Source organism: Falco cherrug (genome assembly GCF_023634085.1).
Source record: "Falco cherrug isolate bFalChe1 chromosome W unlocalized genomic scaffold, bFalChe1.pri SUPER_W_unloc_1, whole genome shotgun sequence".
Lineage (NCBI taxonomy): Eukaryota > Metazoa > Chordata > Aves > Falconiformes > Falconidae > Falco > Falco cherrug.
Genome location: NW_026599288.1, coordinates 5,326,387 through 5,351,546, shown reverse-complemented (window position 1 = coordinate 5,351,546; position 25,160 = coordinate 5,326,387). Strand labels below are relative to the sequence as shown.

Genomic DNA, 25,160 nt, shown 5'->3' with positions numbered 1-25,160 from the left:
ATCCCAGCTGAAAGCAGGACACCCAAGAATGCTTTCAAATGTAGCAGGCATGGCAGCAAAAACATGGTCACCTAAAAAAATAATTTGTAAATAAAAGAATAAAGAATAAAATACTAGTTCCTACTATATTTTTAATCTTATAAAAAGCTTCTGCCTGGTTAACATGCTACTCAGTGAAATCTTTAAAATATATGATTTGATGATGATGATGTTGGCCTATATAGAAAAATACTGTTATTTATTTTTACACATGCATATATCAGCACATACATAAAATGAGTCTGTAAGGAAAAACTATCCACCTCTTCAGATGTTATAATCAGAATTATTCATCATATTCTTAATGTTTTTTAAAAAACATTTGCAACACAATTATAACATCTTTTCAAAAACACAGTATTCATTATTTCTTATCAGCACTTTGTAGAAATTCCTTATAGCTCAGCTTCTTCTCACTTGTTAACCCAGTTTTCAGGCTAACATGTGATAGGATAAAAGTTATTTCCCCATCACACAAATATTTTCTTTTGTGAAAATATTTGTAAGCCAATGGGCTTTATGGAGTGAATAGAACTGTGCATATTTCACAACACAAGAACAAGACTGCATTATTAAAACTGTGGATCTGAACATCAGATGCTCTCTTCATAGTCCACACCCTCACTTAACACAGGTTAACATTCCTGATTTGAGAAAGCAGCCATGAAAGTACTTCAAAGATACCTAACAAACAAGCCATCAATAACTGGAAGAGTATCCGGTTCCATTTCATCATTGATCTTCTGAGTAGAAAAGAAACAGATAGTGCTGAAGAAGCACCAAGCTCTCTTGCAGCACGACCAAGATGCTCAAGGATTCCCATAGGACTATTGAGCTGCAGCTTTCCCTTCCAGACAAGGAAAGCTTTTCTTTTCTGACAGTAAAATGATTCAGCTAGAACTTCATGACTAGAAACAGATTTCAAGTCTGTACACTGAACTTTCTCAGACAGTAAGCAGTTCGGCTAGGATTTGTGTCTTCACTCTACAACTTGGATTTAATATATAGATGCAGAAAGAGGCATTTTATTAAACAGAAAAGCAAGGGCTCTACAAGGAATTGTTTATTCACTATTCCTGACAGGACAAGAAGAATTCAAAATATCTACAGAAATATTTCATAACAGGGGTTACTAACTTAGGTGTTCTAGAAAAAAGATCAGGTAACGGTAATATTTTATGAAAACATGAAAATACTATCTAGTCTTTAAAAAGCAAAGCTACTAAATAAAACAGCTCCAAAAATGAAGTTACTTCTTACTCCTGTTGATTACTAGACTATATCAGTGGTTTTACTTTTATTCTTTTTAGCAGATTAGAAACACTGCTTGCATATTTAGACTTACAAAACCAAACAAGTATTTGCATGTTGAATAACCCTTTGGAAACCAGACAAACTAAACATGGGACAATGATACTCCTTTAATTTGTTCTGATCAGCCATCATAGCAAGCTCTTAAAAAATGGTATTCTTTGATAGAAAATGAAATACTATGTAACAAAACAAAAAAATCACCTGCATACCCTTCAGAGACATATTCATTGATCCAGTGCTCCAGATTAAAGCCTTGAAATCTTTGCACAAGAATGCTGCACGAAGGAAGCCCAGACAAAACAGACATTTGAGATTAGAAGGTTGTGCAACCTCAATCTCAGACACTCCTTCAAATACCCAGCAGAGATAGCACTACCATACACCAAAAGAAAAGGCTCTCAGATGAAGAAATCCAAATACTTTACCCTATCCCTAAAAGCAAATAAACCTACATAGGGATGAGTGCACAACTGCAGCTCATTGATACAACTATGTATCACTTTATACTAGGTTCTGGGTTACTTGCAAAATGTGCAGTTTTCTAAAATGAAAAACAAAATTATCTCAAGCTGCAATTAGTCACATAGCAATATTTATTGCAGCTAAAGGTGATGGCAATTTCTTTACTTGGACTATCAGAGTTATAGAAAGCTTCTTTATCTTGGGAAGTAACTTGTTGCCCACAGACATTCTTATAGAAAGCTCTTTATCAGTATCCAGCCAATTGGGTTTTCTAAACCAATGCAATCTTCATCAAACTACAATTGCTTACAAAAACAAGTTGTAGCAAGTAGTATAGGCTGAATTGAGCTAGTATATTCCAATTACAGAGGGATTTAATTGCCAAACAGCAAAATATAGTGAATTTGCAGTGCTGAAAATGTGTATGTAGCTAGATAATTTTAACTACACCCCACCCCATACCCGAGCTTGTACTGTTTCTAAGACCAAATGCAACTACCAGCCAAAACTACAAAAAAAATAACTGCCACATTATTTAAAACAAAAATCTCTGTTTAGAAATAAATACATGGTCTGGCAGACCAGTGTGGTGTACATGAAGTGAGAATTATCACTGCTCCCCCAAACTTTAAAATCTTTAAATATTAAATTTCACATAAGCTGCTTGACACAGTTACCCAAGACAGTTTTTTCCTCCCCAGAGCAATATTTATTAGGCTTCACTGGGGGGGGGGGGCAGCAGCGGCAGCAGGGCAGAACTTTTTAATAGATTATGGTTTGCAGCAAAAAATGCAGATACACAAATAAATTATCAGTGACCATAAAAAGAGTAAAGGCCTTTAAGTATTTAACTCTATGCATGTCCACACTTACATTATTTACTTACAATTAAAGTAGATGTATATGCATTTTTACTTGCAAACAGCTTTCTGTTTTGAATATTTAACTTTTATTGAAAGAATGCATTTAATTTGGAAATAATTTAAGAATGTGATTTTTATACCTTAAACACCTTCTACACTGGAAACTAATACCATTCGAGTGTCAAACATCACAACTGCAGATGACCAAATGCAAACTAAACACTTAAGTACTGAAAACACAACACACTGTATTAAAAATTTTATAAACCACCAGCAAACAACTTTTAATTTATCTTGAAGCCAGAGTACAACACAGTTCAAATAACCTGGCCACCTGCTTACTTGACACGACTGTGATGGAAGAAAGTACTTCTCCAAAGCCACAGGCTTCATATAAAAGGCTATTTTGGCCAAAGCTAGAAGCTGTTTCTCAAAACATATCTGCAAAGAAAAGGGTGGAAAAACCACTTTTATTAACCTCATTTTATATAACAGGTTTCACCATAGATTTTAATTAATTTTTCATTATTCTGAAGTAAAATGCAAGCTGCTGATCTAATTGAGAAAAAAAAATAAATAGAAAGAATACAACCTACAAGAGAGAAGTTTGGGTCTAGGGGGAGGGAACAGGTAGTGGTGGCAACTATCTGAACCCCCAAGCAGATTTCCACCCTGGAACCTTGTACCCTCAGAATATGACAACTCCCTATCACAGAGCCATACCTATAAGGCACACAAAAATTTGTAAGTTACATTCCTTATTTAAAGAGGAATGCTGTCCTTAACTGAAATCTTTATGGTAACCAGTTGAATAAATACTGCAACTAGAGTGGATTAAACAAAGAAAATATTCTAAATTCCTTTATCCTATTTAGTTACTTTAGGAACAGCTTGAACTCACCCTCAAGGAATAACCAACAAGGGGTTAGCAGCATTTTGAAAAAACAAAACATAGATGATCCACTATATCCTTATTATCTAACACAGTGGTAATGCTTTGAGAATTCTTAGCTGAATGAATAGTAGTTTCAAGAAAAGGAAATCTAGTAAGCCTGTCTTTAATAAATGCATACATTGCCAAGTTTGTCTTCACCAAGCTGCAAAAACAGCTCCTATATGCAGTCTTCAAATGCAATGTCACACTGTCTCACGCATAATTTTATGACATACTACTGCTTTGTTTTTCAGAGTAAGGTATATTATATACTCTTGGTTCTTGGGAAAGGCTGCTAGCAATGATCACACTTTGAAAAGCATATTAAAGCTTGATTTGCTGTCCTTTGTTTCACAGCACTGCAGACTATCAGACTGAGATCTGAAGAAGGTTCATCATTCCAGGCTATTTTTCACTTGTTTGTATATCATATTTTGAGTTCCATCTAGATGCACAATATTGCAGGAAAATACTATTCAGTCTGACATTTAACGTAATACTTGAAAGAACTGAGGATAAAGTAATCATTTAGTTTACATTTATCAAAAGCTGAGAAGCAAATAATGGAATTAAACAAAACGATTCAATGGTTGCTAGCATCAGATCTCAAAAAAACCAACTATGATATGAGCATCTTCAACTTGAAGAGAACACATAATAACATTAGAAATAACCACTTCACTTATAATTCATTTACACTAATACCAAGAGAACAGAACAGTTGTATTTTAAATTAGTATCACTTTAACTTAACTGTAAGTATAAACTCTCATAGCTAGACAGGGTAATGTAAACCCCTAACTTAGGATAATGTACATTTAAATACAAAATGGAAGATAGAACAGTATTTATTTTGTGGGTCTGTCTTTGCACTGCAGTCTCTTTCAGATCTATGTATACATCATCTGAGGTCACAACAGGGAAATGTGATACTGTAAATTCAGGCATCATAAAAACTCTATTTAGATGATTGTCCTGGTTTCAGCTGGGATAGAGTTAATTTTCTTCTTAGTAGTTAGTACAGTGCTGTGTTTTGGATTTGGTGTGAAAACAATGTTGATGGCACACTGATGTTTTTGGTTGTTGCTGGGTGGTGTTTGTACTAGGTCAAGGACTTTTTAGTTTCTCCAGTCTTGCCAGCTAGCGAGAGAGCTGGAGGGTCACGGGAAGCTGGGAGGGGACATAGCCAGGTCAGCTGACCCGAACTAGCCAAAGAGGTATTCCATACCATGGGACATCATGCTGAGTATATAAACTGTGGGGGTGGGGGTGGCTGGAATCTGCCGGAATCTGCCGGAGTCTGCCAACCATTGCTCGGGGAGTGGCTGGGCATTGGTCAGCAGGTGGTGAGCAGTTGTATTGTGCGTCACTAGTTTTCTTTTCTCCTTTCCCTTTGGGTTTCATTCCTCTCCCCTTCTCCCTCCTTTTCATTATAGCTGTTGTTATTATTATTGTTTTTTTGCTTTTATTATATTTCAATTCTTCCTTTCCAATTCTCCTCCCCACCTACCTGGGTGAGGGGGGAGTGAGCAAGCAGCTGCGTGGCACTTAATTACCAGCTGGGGTTAAACCATGACAATTTTTTTTTAATGTTAAAGAACAGTGATACAATATTCAAATGCAATTCATAATATGTTTAGGGAAATGTAGGTCTATTGACTTGGCGAATCTTATTTACCTAGTCACTCATGAACTCTTGTACGTTAAATGAAATTTCATGAATCTGAAGTTATGCAATTAGATTAGTAAGATAATCATGTTCGCTAAAATGCAGTATTATTTTTTTAATCTAATTTTTAAACCTAGAATTATGGTATTACTTTTTAAATTCAGAAAAAAATTTACAAAACATCTGAATCTGCTGACAGATAAAAAAAAATATTATTGCTACATCTATATTACAAAGCATGAGAAATAAAAACTCGTTAGTTGTTAAAGTACATGTGCTTTTTTCCAATAGCCTGTTAAACTTCAGCTGTCTCAACTTGTAGTTATCACTACAAATACTCAATTTATAAATATAATTTCTAAATATTTCTTAAGTAGTTAATATAGCTTCAGGGATACAAGAAAGTACATGTAATATAAACTGTCTGGTACATATGATGGGAAATTTTTTCCCTGAATATTCAAAAGTGATATGAAAACCAACAAAAAGCATGCTTCTGCTGTGATGCATTCCCCCAAGAAGTCTTACAAAAATTATACTATTGAATAATGCAAACATAAGTGTCAGTTTGCATCTAGAGTAACAGACCACACATTATGGAAGAACTTACAAGAAAAGACTGCCAAATTTCTGATCTGCTACTGATTAGCGGAAGAATGTTATGCATTTGTTCCTAGTTGTAACTAACCTTCATGCATATTCAAAAACTAGAGTATATGTGCATAGTAACAATAACCTTGCATGATGCTTCTTTACACACGTTCTTTAATAATATGAGTCCTAATGAAGATAACTTCAGGAAGCTGGCAAATTCTGTATAATTTCACTACACAGAAATATACCCAGATTTAAAAAAGTACAAACTTGTTATAAATTACAGCTCATATTGGTCCTTGACCACAATATAATAATAATAAACAAGGTACTCATCATTTTATATCACTTAATACTTTGAATGCCATATTTCCTTCACATACTTATGTTTTACTAATGTTCCCCTTTTAAAAACATATGAAGGATTGTTGCTTTGTAGTTCATATTTACATGGCTTTCCTAGAAGAACACAGAATACCATACTGAATGCCTACTGTGCAGAAATAACCCTGAAAACTGTATCATAACAGTATGCAGTAGAAAACTCTTACCAATTTTTCATCAGCTGCAATGAGTTGTGTGTCTTGAGTTTGGTCCTGTGCCAGCTCAGTGACCTGCAGTGCAAGACATGAAGTTAAAAAACGATTCATGCAATGAAAAAATAGTCAGACAAATCTTACATAAACAAGTTACTTTAACAATATCCATCTTGCAAAAAAATTGAAGAGGGAGAGATGAGGGCACAAAAATCCTTTTTCTCCCCAATTAGTTCTGTCTGCTGAGTTTTTGGCAGGCTCCCACTTAGCAGTTCATAACAGGCTGCACTTTATGTCAGCCTACAGGCTCTCTGTCATAGAGAGACTGCCAGTGGCAAGGACTGTACTGCTTTATATGAATGTACAGTAGCTGGTTTGTCATGAACAGACAGAAAAACACCAGGCTGCTGCAAGCATTCTGGAACTCATTCTGGAACTTAAAATGATGGCATCAGAGGAAAAAAAAATCTAAATCTATTTGTAATGGTAAAGTTCCAGTTTACACTTTAACAACAGAATATTAACAAGTTAAAAAATAACCCAAACAACAAACAAAGCAAACCCTAAGCTGACAATTCAAACAATATTTTGTCTTTGAGTGGACAAAGCTCACAACTATTTTTCTTCATTTCTAAATCAATACGGGTCAGCTTATTAGCTTCCAAGAAATACAATTAATCTTCTTGCATAGTTACTAAACCTGTAAGGTACAGATGGAAACATGGAACCCAATCCCACATCACTGAACTGAGAAGTAAAATTTGCCCTTAATTTGCATTGTCACCAATGTCAGGGTTGGGCCCTTTGAGTGCAAATAATCCTTTGGCAAAAACCCCACAACAGCAAGTGAAACAAGCCCAAAAGCCCAATTCTCTGAACTAATAGTGCGCTTCATGTTTAATTAAGGTAATTTTAAACAAATGAGGTTCAAAAGTGCAAGGATATACACAACAAAACAGTAAGAGGAACTAAGTCACTTTTGTTTTAACTGTTCTTTGGAAGATTACCTAATCTGGGAAGTCACACATACTTGCAGAAGCAAACGAACTTTGAGATTTTTCCTATGGGATGCTTACAACCATACTTCTAGTAATTTAATGCTATTGGTAACATTTACCTAATTTTTGAGGAAACCATAAGTGCCTTCAAAAAGCACCACAGCTTTTAAAGCAAGGCTTTTAGAAAATCTGCAATGCTATCTAAACTAACCCCTCTCCAAATAAACTATAACTGTTAAATAGTCAATGAGAACGGTGTATCAGGACCAGATAACTTGCACACACACATTCAAAACCTGTAGAATTAAACCAGTGTACCTTATATTGTATTCTACTGAGCCATGAGAACATGGAAGACATAATTGGGGGAACAGTCCCTGTAACACACACATGCATCTACCTGTGTCTTCTAATTTTAAATCCCTCTCCAATTTTTGCAGATTCTGGTGAGAATGCATTTGAAGATATTAACTTGATCATTTGGAAACATAGTAACTCATAATTCTAATTAAGATCAGATTAGTTGCACTGGATTCAACACATTAACTAAACAAGCATTCAATTTTCAAACAATATTAGCACGGTAAAGCTTTTAGGAGTTAAAACCTATACTAGAAAGGAATTTGAAATTATTGACTATAAAGCAAGCCACAAGAATCTTATAAAACTAAGCAACTGGAACAAAGTTCAGTTCAGTAATATTTCAAATGCAGATTCCCACAAATCTATAACGCAGATGACACTCTACTGGATTACTTTCCATTTGCCAATAACTACAAAAAAATCTCCCCATAAAGAAAAACAAACTTGAAGCACAAAGTTTATAGAATGACCCAACTTTGCGATGCGGACAGACACATCTGTTCCTATTTGAAATGGCAAAATTTTTCTGCTAGAGTAGTTTGTATGTAGTTGTAGTAGTAGTAGTCTGGATGAAGAAATGAAGGTATCTGATGTAAACATTTATCTTAGCAATTTTGGATATCTGTATTCAATCTCTAAAATTCAACCTATGCTTAACACCTATATGGTTTTTTTTTTGTTTAACCGCATAATTGGGAAAATACATTGAAGTCTTACAGAAAAGAATGCCTGCTACAGAGCCTCTGGAAATGTTACAAAGAATCCCCCACAAGCTTAGTGGAAGGTGAAAAGCAGCCATATTTACAAGGCATGAACTTGCCTTCCATAAAGAGCAATGCTGTTATTGGCATATTACAGGTTTTCACACCTGAGTGTTGTGTATTTACCTGATCTAATTTAGTAATGAGATTTTTTTAATAATTCATTGCACAAAAAAAGGCTTCTTAACCTCTTTATGCAACACATCTGACTTTGATCTATTAGCACCCCCTTTTGGTCAACTGTTGGAGATATGTTAAAAAACAGATATCAGCACAGGTAATTGGATCACAACATAGAGATGAAACAAAGTCTTGAAGAAAATCTCATGAGCCTCATGAAAAATGAAGGCACTTATTAAGAAGTCTAAATGGAGTTTTAAGTATTCTGATACTGAATAACCAGAGCACAAGTAACTGTGCATATACATATATGCAGAAGCTTTACTGAACATTTCAATACATTGAATAGACATTCATTCTTAGAAACCCAACTTTTTTTAATATGTTGGCATTTATCAGGAATAATATAAGCTTCACAGTGTACAGCCACCATAAAAACATTGACTTTCTGATCAAAAAGAACATGGAAAAACTGCCAGCTTAGAACTTCCACAGCATCCAACCTAGCCACATGCTACAATTAAGTAGGCTAAAACCAAATTAGTATAATGTGCTTTCATATAAAACACAGACATTAATGACTGCCTGTTATATCACGTCACATACAGTACAGATTATTACAGTATTCAGCCCCAATATTATGTATTTTTATAAAGACAGCTTGTAAAGTTGAACTTGTGAGATGAACTTAAATACAGTGGGATAGTACTTCCTTGGTAGTAGACTTACTATTGTAATTAAAGTGACAATGACTTATCAGAGTCAATGGTATTTTATTTTTACCAGGATACATTTACTATTCTTACAACATCCCAACATAAACAAAATATGGAATATAATGCCAAACACTGCCTATGGAGACCATGTAGTTCTATTTTGTAGGATAAACTGCATTAGTAACTTTGTGGTTTGGAGGAGAAGCAAGTTGCTCATTTATAAATAATTACATTCTCAGACAATACTGGCACATCATAATTTTTCCTTTGCCTACAAAATTATGTTAAATTATAAACACATTAAATTATGTTTCTGAATAGATGAAAGGAATACTAATTTATTTAATCTAAACTACTGAAATTTCTGTATTAAGTGGCAAAAAAGATCAAAATTGAAATAGAAATATATAAACACTTATTCTGCTTGCTAAAAGGTTCATATTTAAATATATATATATATATATATTCCAGGTGTGGGTTTGGAAAACAGGGCAGGAACTGATTGTGATTTTGTTAGGCAAATCTGCATTATAAAAAGAAGCACTGGTCATCTAAATGCACTGAATAAACAAGAAAATAACTTTTAGCATTTGACTTGTGGCTTGTAACAGTGTGTATCTTCAAAGCTAAATATTAAGTTCAGCTGCCTTTAAAAATATTCAATTAGTTAAATTTCCAAGTAGTAAATACTTTGTTAAGTAGGAAACAGTTGAATTTTAGTTACTTTAGGTCAGGGGTCCTCAAACTACGGCCCCCCAGGGTCCTCAATCCAGCCCCCGGTATTTACAGAACCCCCCTGCCGGGGGTTGGGGGGGGAAACCAAGCAGCCGCAGATGACTGCCTGCCCCTTCATCCGTGCTGGCCCCCTGGTTAAAAAGTTTGAGGACCCCTGCTTTAGGTTCTACTTTAATTATCCTATAGATAAGGAAATGCTATTGACATATCTACAGACAGCCATGCTATAAGCTGAACCATATCACTATGCAAACATAGCTGTAGTCCTTCCAGAACTACTGTAGGACCAGAGCACTATAGCCACTCCTGGCACCCCAGTTAAGTCCCCAGGACAAAAGTCAGCCCTGTTAACATGCAGTTGTAGTTGCCCACCATCAGTTTCCCTCATTAAAACAGCTTTCACAGGGTCAACAAGTAATGAGGAAGGTTAGCTCTGACTTAGTGCCAGGCCTGCACTGCCCCTGACCCAAACAGGGCCCATTTGAGCTGCCCTCTGGCCATTTATTTGAGCTAATGCCACCAGGCACACAACGAAGAGCAGCACAGACCTTCAGAAGGCTCCATGATGGCCAGACAGTAAGCATAGGCGAGGCTCAACCTATTCCTGCAGAGCTATGCAGGTGTCTCCACCATGCTTTGAGTGCTATGCCTTGTAGGAGCATTTATCAGGTGGGTAAATGCATGGTACAAGCATACACACAATGAAAACAGCTTGAGCTGAGGAATAGTTTGGGCAAAAATCCACAGAATTAGCCTAGGTTCAAGTCAGCACAGTGGCAAGTGAGGGTTGCACATCCTGGAAAAGTTCTGAGCAAGGCCCAGGCTGATACCAGACTGTTTCTCGATCAACTTGGGCATAAACCCATTCATTATTTGCAACTAAACATCTGAACAAAGTCATGTCAGTGCTTCTAGACCCCCATATGCATGTGACTCAAAGTATGCCACTGGCCTATCCCAGATAGCAGTGAACAGACTAGAAACCCTTTTGAGAGAGCAGCTTAACACGTTAAGAATAAAATTACCCTAAATTACTTAAATATTTTTGTAGTAGGAATCATAAAACTCATGAAGAGATCTAGTGTATTACTTTTACAGTAATAGAATATATAATTTATAATATGCTGCTGTCAGGTGACAGAGGAGCTCTGAATTACTGCCACGTCTACAGTTGCTGATCAGCACTTTCATTACATGCTACTTTCCAAACCAGAAGACCTAATTTTAGAAATTAACCTCAAATCACAATCTGAGAATGGCAGATTCCCCGTGGACCAGTGGAAACCTCTTGTAGGCAAGTTAGCCAAAAGGCAAATAACATTAGAATTGCTGCACAGCCCATATCAACTATCAGTTGAATTTATATTATCTAGTTAAAAAGCCTAATAATGCTAAAAAGGAAGAGGGAAGTTATGTAGGGAATAAAGACAAAATACACAGGTGACATATTTGCTCTTTTTGTGCTTTCTAAATGTCAAATTGCTCCCCACATATACACATTCAGACATTCATATAACCAGTCAATAACTAAAAACTGTACTCTCTTTATATTAATAAAAACAAAAGTCAAAGGTTTAATTCCAAAACTGTGAGGAATGAAACTAATGTTCCACAACCCACCTCTGTCTTAGGAAGTCTACACATTTTGAACAAGAGCCTTTGAATCATGTAAAATTAAACAAAACAAATCAAAAGACTAAAGATTCCTCTGTGCTTGCAAACTGTTTTATGGCATAGTATGGTCCTTTCCTCTTGATTTAGCCTTTCTATTTGACTGGTCTTACGGATTTAAGTAATACTAATTCTAATAATTAAGCTAATATCAAGGTCTATAAAACATGACATATAAATTAAAGCAAGTTCTTTCTTATTTAATACCCTCAAATATTTCAACTGTAAACTATTGAACTATAATACAAAAAAGAATCCTTTAAAGTGTTACTGGAAAACTACATCTTGGTTTGTCGTGGTTTAACCCTATCTGGCAATTAAGTACCACACAGCTGCTCACTCACTCCCTCCTCACCCAGAGGGATGAGGAGGAGAATTGGAAAGGAATGTAAAACCTGAGGGCAGAGATAAGAACAATTTAATAATTGAAATAGAATAAGAATGAAAGAACAGTAACAACAATGATGACAATAACAGTTATAATGAAAAAAAGGGGGGGGGAGGGGGGAAGGGGGAGAATAAGATCCAGAGGGAAAGGAAGAAAGAAATATGTGAACTTCTTGTGCATCGATATGGAATGATCGGAAAGGTTCATACAACACATCCCTTCAAAATCCTCACAACCGTGTCCATCTGCTAATACCAAAAAATCTATTGCAGCTCTATTTTGTAACGTAGCATGCCTAACACTATCTACATCAAGCAATAGCGAACTTAAAATCTGTGACGTAAGATTCAATTGTTTCTCTCCCCAGCACGCTAACCTTCGTATATTCTTAGCATTTAATGCAGCCATTGTCCCCGGCATAAATATGGAGGCTAGGACATTTGTTGTTACAGACTGCAGATCGACTCGGTCATTACATGTTTCATCAAAGGTGCGCAGTGCCCTCCGTGATCTATGACATTGTTGAGTCATTTTCAATAAGTCTTTCATATGTGGAGCAAACAAAGTCAAACGCCCTAAATAACATGGTCCACCGACAGGATACAAAGGAATCCCTGGCCACGCTCTGTCCCCACATATTAGAAAGATTCCCGGTGGCAACTGATAACCCCCTGATACATCTATATGGAAACCCCCAGCTTTCAGTTCACCCCAAATAGGTGAGCCGGTTAGATTTTGAAACCCTGTATAAAACCCCCGTTCACCTTGACGTGTTAGCCATAACCGCCACGGGTCACCAAACCAAATTACTCCAGTGCCATTCACGGGTTGAAGTGGTGATGACATGTGGGTACAGTCTGCCATATCAGTCGCAGTAACATTAACATATACAACAGGTACAACGCTAGCCAATAGGTCTAACTCCTGCAAAGATAAATGATGTGGCCGATTTAAATGCTCAATAACCGTCTTCTGCCACGCTGCATTACACATAGAAGACCAAACATATTGCCCATTTGGACTCATACATGTACCATTCTGATTGGAAGTCAGATCCACTGTTTTAACATTCCAAAAACCCATCAAAATTTGTTTCATTCCCTTGCAGGGGAATACCAATTAAACAGGTTCTAAAGAGGTTGTCTGCCTGTTGCAGACTTAAAAAAAAAGTCTGTTACTCCCTTGATATTTGCCCTTGTCACCCACATGTTTGTCCTAGGCAAGATGTCAAAAATACTTTGGCCCATGGGTAAAAAATTCATCAAGACCGTAAACCAAGTCCACCACTCAAACATGTTTAGTCCTACAATTTCCACAATTATTTTTTTCTCTTTTTTTTTTTTTTTTTTTTTTTTTTACATTCCATCCCACAAATCTGTGCTTTCACAGATTCTGATGATGTGTACTGTCTCCAGTCAGCATGGTATTACACTAGTCATATGTTTTCTCTTGCTTCATGCCTGGTTACTAATCAAACACGTGCACTCTTTACACCATTTACATTTAAGCTTTGGCTTACAGAACCGCTTTACCCCAAATAGCATACATTGGCATAATACCCGTGGGTTACATCCCTTACAAGATAGACAGTTTATTCCGTCTGCTCTCTCTCTGAGTCTTCTCTTCCGTCTTCTGATCTTGACATACAGGTCGCACAAACTTACTAGGGACCCATATCGGTCCTTTATCTGTGGAGATACAAAAATAACCTCTACCATTAAATAACACGGGATTACGTCCTTCCCATACACCTGAAGCCATATTTTTATACAGAACATTCAAACCAGGAACTGTAGTTGTTTGGTTCCCTCGCGCTGTTTGGTGATGTATAACAACAGGTGGTCCCTCTCTACCCTCCGTAAGGGAGAGATAGTTTAAGGTAAACAACACCTTAGTCAACCGTTTAGTTACGTCTATGTCCTGCGATACTTTCTGTCTCTGAAGATAATCCTTCAGGGTACGGTTTGCCCTTTCAACAACTGCTTGCCCCGTTGGGGAGTGAGGAATCCCTTTAACGTGTTTAATTCCCCAAGTTGTCATAAACCTAGAGACTCGTTGACTACTATACTCTGGACCATTGTCTGTCTTTATTTCTACAGGTACTCCCATGACAGCAAAACAAGACATTGAGTATCTCTCCACATGTAATGCCTTTTCACCGATTTGTGCAGTGGCCCATATAAAATGAGAATAGGTGTCAATTGTGACATGCACGCACATACTTAAGCTTCCCAAAGTCAGGTACATGTGTTACATCCATTTGCCAAACCTGAAGTGCCTTCAGACCTTTTGGGTTAGTGCCCACCCCTAAACCAGGTCCATGATGACTACACTGAGGACAGGAGTGGACAATACCCTTTGCATCTGCTATGGGTATTTGATACTGTCAATGTAAAGACTTTGCATTCTGATGAAACATCTCGTGGCTGTTGTGAGCTTCTTCAAACTTATTTGTTGGAGGAGTTATTACTGGACAGCTGACTGCTTCATCAGCTCTAGCATTACCTTTGCCCAACCCAATGGTCCACTGATGACTTCTAATATGCATAATACAAAATTCATGTTTTCTCTGTCAAAGAGTACTACGCAGCTGTAGAAACATTTCACCAAGATGTTGGTTCTTTGTCTCTCTCAGCAAGGCATCTTCAATGCGCTGTACTACACCAACTACGTACAATGAGTCTGATACTATGTTTACAGGGGTGTCGTTCCAGCTTCCCAATGCCCAACACACTGCTTTCAGTTCTAAGGTTTGAAGGCTGTCCTGTCGTTCACCAGTTATCACATGTTTCTGCCACTGATTATCGGATTGCGAAACACACGCAGCCTTCTTAATCTTTCGTCCTGCATCCGTGAACACCGTTGGCCCTTCAACTGGTCTTTTTGAGCATAACGGTCTCGCAATCCACTGGTAATGTTCTAACATCTTCCAGAGAGGTCCTTTTGGCCGGTTGTTGTGTACAACACCTGTATAGCCCATCAAGGCTTCCTGTATGACTGTTAAATGTCTCAGGAGCCACTCATAATCATCACCACAGACTGGAATACTGATATCTGCCGGTTCAGTCCCATCAATTTCAACAATCCTGTCTCTTCCTTTTCTCACCAAGGCCGCTACTGCTTCAGGACGACTTAAAATACAATGTCTGGGTTGCAATGGCAAAAACAACCACTCTAAAATGATCGCCGTATTTTCCCCCTTTTTCTTTTGCCATTGCAAAATAAGGGCAAAAGGTGAACTGGCAACATTACAAACCAAATAAGATAACGGATGATTCGCCATTCGGCGACCACACCAGCCAGTCCGAATCTTGCGGGACACAACTTCTAGGGCAGCCCGCTGCTCTGGTGAACAAGTTCAAGGACTGTTGGCTTTGGTGCCATGCAACCAGGATCGGAACGGTTGCAAATCATCGTTAGTGAGGCCAACTATGTTACGAACCCACTGTAGGTCTCCTAGAAGCCTTTGAGCATCATGCAGATTAGTTATTTGTGTAGTAAGGGTCACCTTCTGTGGTTGTATTTGAGCATCCGAGATGAGCCAGCCCAAATATTTCCATGGGGCCGAATGTTGAACCTTCTCAGGCGCCACAATCAAACCACATGATAGAAGGTGGTCACCAAGCCATTTCAGCTGATCATCTGAAATCCCTTGTTCAGAAGGCAATAAAATATCATCCATATAATGATAGATCAGAATGTGAGGCCAACGTTGTCGTACCGGAACAAGTGCCCAATCTACAAAAGTCTCCTACAATGTGTCAGAGCTCTTCATTCCTTGTGGTAAGACAACCCATTCATACCTTTGGCTGGAGCGGCACAGTTTATTGATGGCAGAGTGAATGCAAATATTTGTGTGTCGTCAGGATGTAAGGGAATTGTGAAGAAACAGTCTTTCAAATCTACCACGACAATTTGCCAATTCTGAGGGATCATCATAGGAGTTGGAAGACCAGGTTGCAATGCTCCCATTGCTAAAATCTGATCATTAACTTCACGTAAATCATGTAAGAGTCACCATTTCCCAGTTTTCTTTGTTATCACAAAAATAGGAATATTCCATGGACTTGTAGAAGGTCGAATATGACCAGCAAAATGCTGGTCAGTTGTCACAACTAGTCCCAATTGCGACAAAACATCCTGTCCAATCAACCCAGATAATGTGGGTGGGAGTTCATAACGTATGGCTGAATTACAATAGCCCGGCTGTCTTCAAACTGCAATGTAATCAAGTCTTTACTCTGTTTTGGGACTTTCGCACCTCCTACTCCTACCACTTGGGTGATTGGAGCTTGCAGTTCCCAATTCTGGGGCCATAGATGTTGATTAATGATGGTGACATCTGCCCCAGAGTCTAATAGAGGTTCCAGAGTAATTTGTTGACTGCCTTTCTTCAATTGAATCTTCTGATATGGTCTGTGATTGAGGTCTAATGTGAAACACACCTCAGGTCTGGTAAATCCAAAATCGTCTTCTCCTCCCATCTTAGATGGCTGTCATTGTTGTCCGAGTTGCTCATATGATTGTCAATGCGCAACAAGGCTGTCATAGGGAAGTATTTGAGCAATTTTACTTCCTTTTGGAATAGTATCAGGAGGTTGTAATGCATAGGCCATAACTTGTACGTGTCCCGTAAAATCTGCATCAATTATCCCAGGTAAAACAATTACTCCTTGCTTTCCTGTTGAAGATCTCCCTAATAAAAGTCCTCCAACTGGAGAATTCACGTTACACAAAGGTCCTTTTACTTCAGTTGGAATTAAAGTCACTTCTTTATTATTCAAAGCTACTTCTACTGCGGTTGCCACATCCACTCTGAGACTTACCCGGGTGGGTGGGACGCGCTGGTATAAAAATCCACATTTCTCATCTGCGTTGTTGGGGCCTGTGCTTGCGTCTTTGTGCGTAGACCCGCCATGCTGTGCTGCATGTTTCCTGACCTGTTATATCTACAAGCAACAGTAGCATGTGTATCTAAGTTACATTTGTGACACCAAACAGTCTTTGAACGAGTACACCTCATGTGTCCAGGTTCACCACATCGATAACAAATACCAAATCCTGATATACCATTGTTCCCCCTTCGATGTCCACCTATATGATTTGTTAAGGCTGCTGCGATTATATGCCCTTGCTCCCTCATCGCAGCAGTAAAGGCAGCCGCTTGGTTATTTTGTTCGGCTCGAGTAGCTCTAAGTAACATTTCATCTACGGGACTTCCTTGGGGTAGTGTTGCTAAGACCGCCCTTGTTCTTGGGTTAGCCGCTTCAAAGGCGAGGGTGCGGAACAAATGTTCCTGCAGGTCCAAAGGTAAATCAGAATTGTTCTTTAATGCTGCAGACAAATGGTCTACAAATTGTCCATAGGGCTCCGTTGTCCCCTGACGAACAGTGGTATAGGAAGCAGGTTTCTTCTTGTCTGGCACAGACAAAAGGGCTCGATGTGCTAGAGTTTGAGCAAGTTGATGCATTTGTATAGGATACTGCAATTGAACCTGTGTAGTAAAGTCCCTGCCCAGTTAACATATCTGCCTGTACACCATAAAGTGGATCTCCTATATTTGGATCGTGATGTCTGTTTGCTTCCTCTACGGCTAGTCTCTTCCACTCCCTCGCAAACAATAGATATTGAGAAGGAGTCAATAACAGGGAAGCAAGTCCAGCACAATCAGCAGGTGAAAGAACGTCTGCTGTGAAAATAAACTGGATGATCTGTCATGCAGCCTCTGAACGCAGACCATGAGTAGTGATCGTTTGCTTTGCCTGTTGCAATATTTTCCAATCATGCGGCTCCCATTGTGCACCAAGGTTATTAACCAGTACTGGACAAGCTAACGAGCTGGTCACCTGCCAATCACCCTCCAAAATAGCTTAGGTGAATCACCCTTCTGCTCCACCGGCTTTTCTACCACATCTCCTCCCAATGCTTCTATAGCTGCTGCCTCTACTTTCTTTTCCGCCTTCATAGTTTCCAGAGTGTTAATTATAGACCGCCACGTAGCTCCTAATGCTTGAGCTTCTTTTCCTTCTTTGCCTCCCTTGATTGTAGTATCCCAGAGGCAATTTCCCACTTCTCTCCATTCCGCAATACTAAACAATAATGCGGGCTCGGGAATCTTATCCTTTTTTCGTGCCCAGTGAACTAAAGCCTCCACTTCTGTTTCTTTAGTGCTCTCACCTCTCTTAAAGAGGATACTTGTTAAGAGCTTAATTGCCACGTCTACTTCCATCGCGGTCTTCCTGAGTGCTCTCCCCTCTCACAGAGAGGGTATCAGCAGAGAGCCCTGCCATGTTTTATTCGTCACAGTCTTACCTCGGTGACTGTGCGATCTGCAGCTCTACACCAAACTCTGGACTCTGCTTTTCACCTTCCAGGTTCCGCCCGCCTCCGATCTCCAGCTCCCTAATTGGACAACTTCCCTTCAGGTCCGATGCACGGAGACTTCCACATTTAAGAAAACAGCATTTAAGCGACTTAATGGGTCCCTGTTCGGGCGCCAGACGAAGAGGGTCCCCTGTGGAGAGTCGGCCAAGTCACAACAATCACACCAATATGGCTACATGCCGTGCTCACTTTATTAAACAAACAGGTCATATTTATAACTTAAACCATCCGCTCACACGACTATACACAGAGGTGATTGGATAAAAGTCTCTGGTCACGCGGGCATCCGTGTCGCTGATCGGTGAGCATGCTGCAGGTGCCTGATCAGAGTGTGCCGATGAGAGTGTGTTGATTCCACGGTTCCCAGGACTTGCTCTGCACCTGGCTTCTTGTTTGTGCATAGCTTGTTTTCTTTCTCCCACTGCTTGTTCCCAGGACAATTTAAAGTTGCTCTGCAGCTTCAACTAACAGGCCTGGGTTGTCCAACCCAGATAATGGTAACATATGTCCTTGGTCCTTTAAAAATTCCTCTACAGCAGGGGTCCTCAAACTTTTTAACCAGGGGGCCGGCACGGATGAAGTGGCAGGCAGTCATCTGCGGCTGCTTGGTTTCTCCCCCCAACCCTTGGCGGGGGGGGGGGGTGTGGGTGGGGGGCGGAGGGGTTCTGTAAATACTGGGGGCCAGATTGAGGACCCTGGGGGGCCGTATCCGCCCTGCAGGCCGTACTTTGAGGACCCCTGCTCTACAGGGTGAAAAGAAAAGAATACTCTACCTTTAAATAGAAACAAGGTTTATAAGAACCATTGAGAATTAAGTGTGACAAAATATAATTGCAAAAAATTGTTCAACGTGTATGAAATGTTTTAGTATATGTTAAGAGGCGTACTAGCATTGTGGATTTACCACCTAGCACCCATCTCTGTGCAGACATACAATAATCAAATATCTAAACTCTGTGTGTGGATCAGCTCTTCTACACTGCGTGAAGAAACTGGATTTGGGATAACAGGAAGACAAACACTATAACTCCAAAGATACCCCCTTCCTTCTTCTTCGCCCACCTTCATATTCTGAGCAGGACGTCACATGGTATTGAATATCCCTTTGGTCAGCTGGGGTCACCTGTTCTGGCTGTGTCTCCTCCCAACTACATAGAATCATAGAATCATTTAGGCTGGAAAAGACCTTTGAGATCATCAAGTCCAAACCTTAACCCAGGATTGCCAAATCCACCACTAAACCATGTCCCTCAGCACCACATCTATGCATTTTTTAAATACCTCCAGGGATGGTGATTCCACCACCTCCCTGGGCAGCCTGTTCCAATGCTTCACCACTCTCACAGTTAAATTTTTTTCCTAATAGCCAATCTAAACCTCCCCTGGCACAACTTGAAGCCGTTTCCTCTTGTCCTCTCACTAGTTTTCTGGGAGAAGAGACTGACCCCCACCTGCCTACAACCTCCTTTCAGGTAGTTGTAGAGAGTGATAAGATCCCCCCCGGTCTCCTCTTCTCCAGACTTAACAACCCCAGTTCCCTCAGCTGCTCCTCATAAGACTTGTTCTCTAGACTGTTCATCAGCTGTGTTGCCCTTCTCTGGACACACTCCAACACCTCTACATCCCTCTTGACGTGAGGGGCCCGAAACCAAACAGTATTTGAGGTGCAGCCTCACCAGTGCTGAGTGCAGGGGGTTTATCACTTACCCTGTCCTGCTGGCTACACTGTTTCAGACACAAGCCAGGATGCTATTAGCCTTCTTGGCCTCCTGGGCACACTGCTGGCTCATGTTCAGCCGGCCATCAACCAACACCACCAGGACCTTTTCTGGCAGGCAGCTTTCCAGCCACTCTTCCCCAAGCCTGCAGTCTTGCGTGGGGTTGTTGTGACCCAAGTGCACAACTTGGCACTTCTCCTTGTTGAACCTCATACAATTGGTCTTGGCCCATCGGTCCAGCCTGTCCAGATCCCTCTGCAGAGCCTTCCTACCATCAAGCAGATCAACACTCCCCCCCCTCCCTCCCCCCCAACTTGGTGTTGTCTGCAAACTTACTGAGGGTGCATTCAATCCCCTTGCTCAGATCGTCGATAAAGGTATTAAACAGAACTGGCCCCAGTACTGAGCCCTGGGGAACACCACTTGTGACCGGTCACCAGCCAGATGTAACTCCATTCACCACCACTCTTTGGGCTCGGCCAGCCAGCCAGCTTTTAACCCAGTGCAGAGTACACCCGTTCAAGCCATGAGCAGCCAGTTTCTCCAGGAGAATGCTGTGGGAGACAGTGTCAAAGGCTTTACTAAGGTCCAGGTAGACAACATCCACTACCTTTCCCTCATCCACTAAGTGGGTCACCTTGTTATTAAAGGAGATCAGGTTAGTCAAGCAGGACCTGCCTTTCATAAACCCATGCTGGCTGGGCCTGATCAGCTGGTTGTCCTGCACATGCAGCGTGATGGTACTCAACGTGATCTGTTCCATAACCTTCCCCGGCACCGAGGTCAGGCTGACAGGCCTATAGTTTCCTGGATCCTTCTTCCTGCCCTTCTTGTAGATGGGCGTCACATTGGCTAACCTCCAGTCTTCTGGGACCTCTCCGGTTTGCCAGAACTGCTCATAAATGACAAAGAGCGGCTTGGTGAGCTCTTCCGCCAGCTCCTTCAGTACCCTCAGGTGGATCCCATCCGGCCCCTTAGGCTTGTGTACATCTAAGTGGAGCAGCAGGTTCCTCCTGGACTGTGGGGACTTCATTCTGTTCCTCCTCATCTCTGTCTTCCAGCTGAGGGGGCCGAGTACCCAGAGGGAAGCTAGTCTTGCTATTTAAAGACTGAGGCAAAGAAAGCATTAAGTACCTCAGCCTTTTCCTCATCCTCTGTGGCAATGTTCCCTGCCTTATCCAATAAAAGATGAAGATTATCCCTGGCCCTCCTTTTGTTTCTAATGTATTTGTAAAAACATTTTCTGTTATCTTTTACGGCAGCGGCCAGCCTGAGTTCTAGCTGGGCTTTTGCCTCTCTAATCTTTGCCTTGCATAACCTTGCAGCATCCTTTTAGTCCTCCAGAGTTGCCTGCCCCTTCTACCAAAAGTCATAAACTCTCATTTTTTCCCTGAGTTCCAGCCAAAGCTCTCTGTTCAGCCAGGCAGGTCTTGTGCCCCTCCAGCTCATCTTTTGGCACATGAGGATGGCCTGCTCCTGTGCCTTTAAGACTACCTTCTTGAAGAATGTCCAGCCTTCCTGAACACCTTGGCCCTTCAGAACTATCTCCCAAGGGACTCTGTCAACCAGGCTCCTAACAGGCCAGTGTCAGCCCTCTGGAAGTCCAAGGTAGGGCTTCTGCTGATCCTTCTCCTTACTTCTCCAAGAATCAAAAACTCTGTCATCTCATGATCACTATGCCCAAGACATCCTTCAACCACCACATCACCCACCAGTCCTTCCCTGTTTGTAAACAGCAGGTCCAGCAGGGCATCTCCCCTGGTTGGCTCACTGACCAGCTGTGTCAGGAGGTTGTCTTCCACACACTCCAGGAACCTCCCAGACTCTTTCTTCTCCGCTGTGTTGTATTTCCAGTGGATATCCGGTAGGTTGAAGTCCCCCATGAGAACAAGGGCTAGCGATCATGAGACTTCTCCCACCTGCTTGTAGAATGTTTCATCTGTCTCTCCATCATGGTCGGGTGGTCTATAAGAGACTCCCTCATAAGGATATCTTCCTTGTTGGCCTTCCCCCATTCCTTGCCCATAAACATTCAACCTTGTTGTTACTATCATTAAGTTCTAGGCAGTCAAAATACTCCCTGACATACAGGGCTACCCCGGTGCCTCTCTTTCCTTGCCTATCCCTCTGGAAGAGTTTATAGCCAGTCATTTCAGCACTCCAGTTATGTGAGTTATCCCACCAGGTTTCTGTGCTTGTAACTATATCACAATGTCATAGTCTTCCTGCTGCACAATGGCTTCCAGCTCCTCCTGTTTGTTGCCCATGCTTCAGGCGTTGGCATAGATGCACTTCAGTTGTGCTATCGATTTCACCTCCAACCCTGGCATGCTGCCCCCAGGCTCATCTCTAATGAACTTAGTTTTATCCCCTTCCCCCTTCAAATCTAGTTTAAAGCTCTCTCAATGAGCCCTGCTAACTCCTGACCCAGGATCCTTTTCCCCCTTTGAGACAGGTGAACCCCATTCTGTGGTCAGCAAGCCTGGTGCTGTGTAAACTGACCCATGGTCAAAAATCCCAAAATTTAGCCATTGACACCAGGCCCAGAGCCAGGTGTTGATCTATGTGATCTTCTGATTACATGCCTCATCATTCCCTGCAACTGGCAGGATAGAAGAAAACACTACTTGTGCTCCTGATCCCTCAAGCAGTTGCCCCAAGGCCCTGAAGTCTCTCTTGAGTGCCCTCAGACTTCTTGTCCTTTGGACTTCATCATTGCCTGCTTGGAAAACCAGTAATGAGTAATAATCAGAGGGCCATACCAGACAGGGGAGTTTTCAAGTCACATCCTTTACCTGTGCCCCAGGGAGGCAGCAGACTTCCCTATGGGTTGGGTCCGGTTGGCATATCAGGCCCTCTTTGTTACGGAAGGGTTAAGGTTTAATCTTAAGAATTTAGAAGTAGTCATGCATCCCAGGTTTGAACAGTTAGTGTTAAGGTACCTTGTTTGTTTGTAACTAATCATTGTATCCTTGTGAGCAATAAATTCAGGTTCTAACAAAGAGGTAGCCCTGGAGGATGAAGGAAAACCGGCCCAAGGCCAGTGATTCCAGGCCGAAAAAAGAGTAAGAGACCAAGATGACCTGGTTTAAGACTATATATGGGGACTACAAAGGAGAACTCTGGCCAACTGAATAGAGAAGTGGACGGATTTGTAGACGGTCCAGACCACCAAAGACCCCCACTCTGGACAATTGGGCATGCGCGAGGGGAAGGGCAAATATTATAATTAGTTTGGGGTAATATTGTGAATATGTATGTCTTTTCTGGGAAATTTGTTGAATATGTACACATGTACTGCATAAAAAGAGCTACCTGAGAAGGAAGACATGCACATGGAGCTTCCTTCCCTGTGCATCCAGCGCTGCAATAAAGAATGCCTGCTTCTTATTGCTACATTGGTGTTACGGAGTTTTCTTATTCCCGATTTTGGTGACACGTTCCTTTCAGAGCGGAGTCACCAATGACAACCACCTTTCTTTTCTTCCTAGTGGAGCTGGTCATGATGCGTGGGGTTGACCAACTCTCCCTAGGCAACTCCTCCAACACAGACAGGCCTTCATCCACATCATCATTTTCCTGGCCTTCAGGTTCCAGAGCTGCATGCCTATTGTTAGGGGTACCTGGGAAGGTGAAGCAAGCTGGGAGGTGATTTGCCTGCTGCCCCAAGCAGACACCTGTTTCCATTCCTCCCTGTCACTTAGAACCCCTCCTTCTGCCTGGAGACGAGTAGGTAGGGGAGCCTCCGCTTCTTTTGATGTGTCCATCCAGTCAGTGCATTTGTCTCAGTGATGGTAGAGCAGCTCCACCAGTCTATCTCTCTGTCACACTTCCTGATACTCCTTTCTACTTCCTTTTCAGCTCTGCCACCAGGCTGAGCAGATCATCCACCTGGTCGAACCTCACACAGTTGTTATCTCTGCTGCCCTCTGGTAGCAGTGACAGGCTCAGGCACTCCCTGCAGCCTGTGACCTGGACAGCTGCATGTTTACGTGGGAGCTCCGTCTGGATCACCACATGGCTTCTGGCACTGGTTTTTCACCGAGTGGAAACCATGGCTAGGTTTCTTCTGGGAGGGCGATGACCATTACTGGAGCTTGCCTCTTTAAGCCCTTAGGGGGGCGGCACCCTCCCTGAACGAACTGCTGTACCACACTCCTGGTCGTTCTGGCTCCCTGGGGGCTGCTTTTGTATTTGTGGGGGTTTGGCTGCCTTCACTCCTGGCCCACCTATGCTGAGTCAGAGCTGCCGCTCAGGGTCTCAATGCTTTCCTCTCGGGGCGGGGGCGGGGGTGGGGTGGGGAGGGGGGCAGAGGCAGAGGCAGAGGCAGAGGCACCTTCTCTCTCTCTCTGCCCTCAGTTCAGTTCACAGAAAGCTCCCCGCGGTCCCTTGGCGCAATAATCCTCCACTCCGGAGCACCTCTGCCAGAGTAGCACACCTCGGAGACTTCGCTGAAATGGCCAACTTTTCAATATGTAGTATGCGCAATCCTGAATTTAAACCTCAAATCTCTCTTTATGTACCAGAGACCTTGATATCTTTGATATCTGACAGTAAATCAGTCAGAAATGAGACTTCAGTCTCTGAGAAATACAGGCACTGTTAAAAACTTTATCCCTTGGCAGTGATTAAACTCACCATCCATGTAGGTGTCTCACCCAGTAGCACAACATCAGTGCTTCCCAAAGTTTTCCCTTAGCAACCCTACTTCCAGGGTCAGAACCCCACTTTCATTTTCACTTCCAGGCTTGTGGCCCCAAGTGGGGTCATGACCCTAACTTGGGAACTGCTCTATAACACATTGAAAAAATTAACATACCAGCCAGTATGTTATCAGCAAAACAAACCCATCCAGTCTACCCAAGACCTTGCGCAGTCTGTCATCCCTGAAAGTC

The 25,160-nt window shown here is 41.3% G+C and overlaps 1 protein-coding gene and 1 pseudogene across 1 annotated transcript in view; both read right to left on the bottom strand.

Annotated features, from left to right (window-relative positions):
• Positions 1-11,826: 11,826 nt before the first annotated feature.
• Positions 11,827-25,160, bottom strand: part of LOC129734868 (uncharacterized) — an 806,097-nt gene continuing 792,763 nt past the window's right edge. Inside the window, exon 2 of the mRNA XM_055700218.1 lies at positions 11,827-13,493. Coding sequence (XP_055556193.1) covers positions 12,194-13,261 — 1,068 coding nt within the window. The 5' untranslated portion in view covers positions 13,262-13,493 and the 3' untranslated portion in view covers positions 11,827-12,193. The remainder of the gene's footprint in view (positions 13,494-25,160) is intronic.
• Positions 19,784-20,478, bottom strand: LOC129734878 (uncharacterized; annotated as a pseudogene).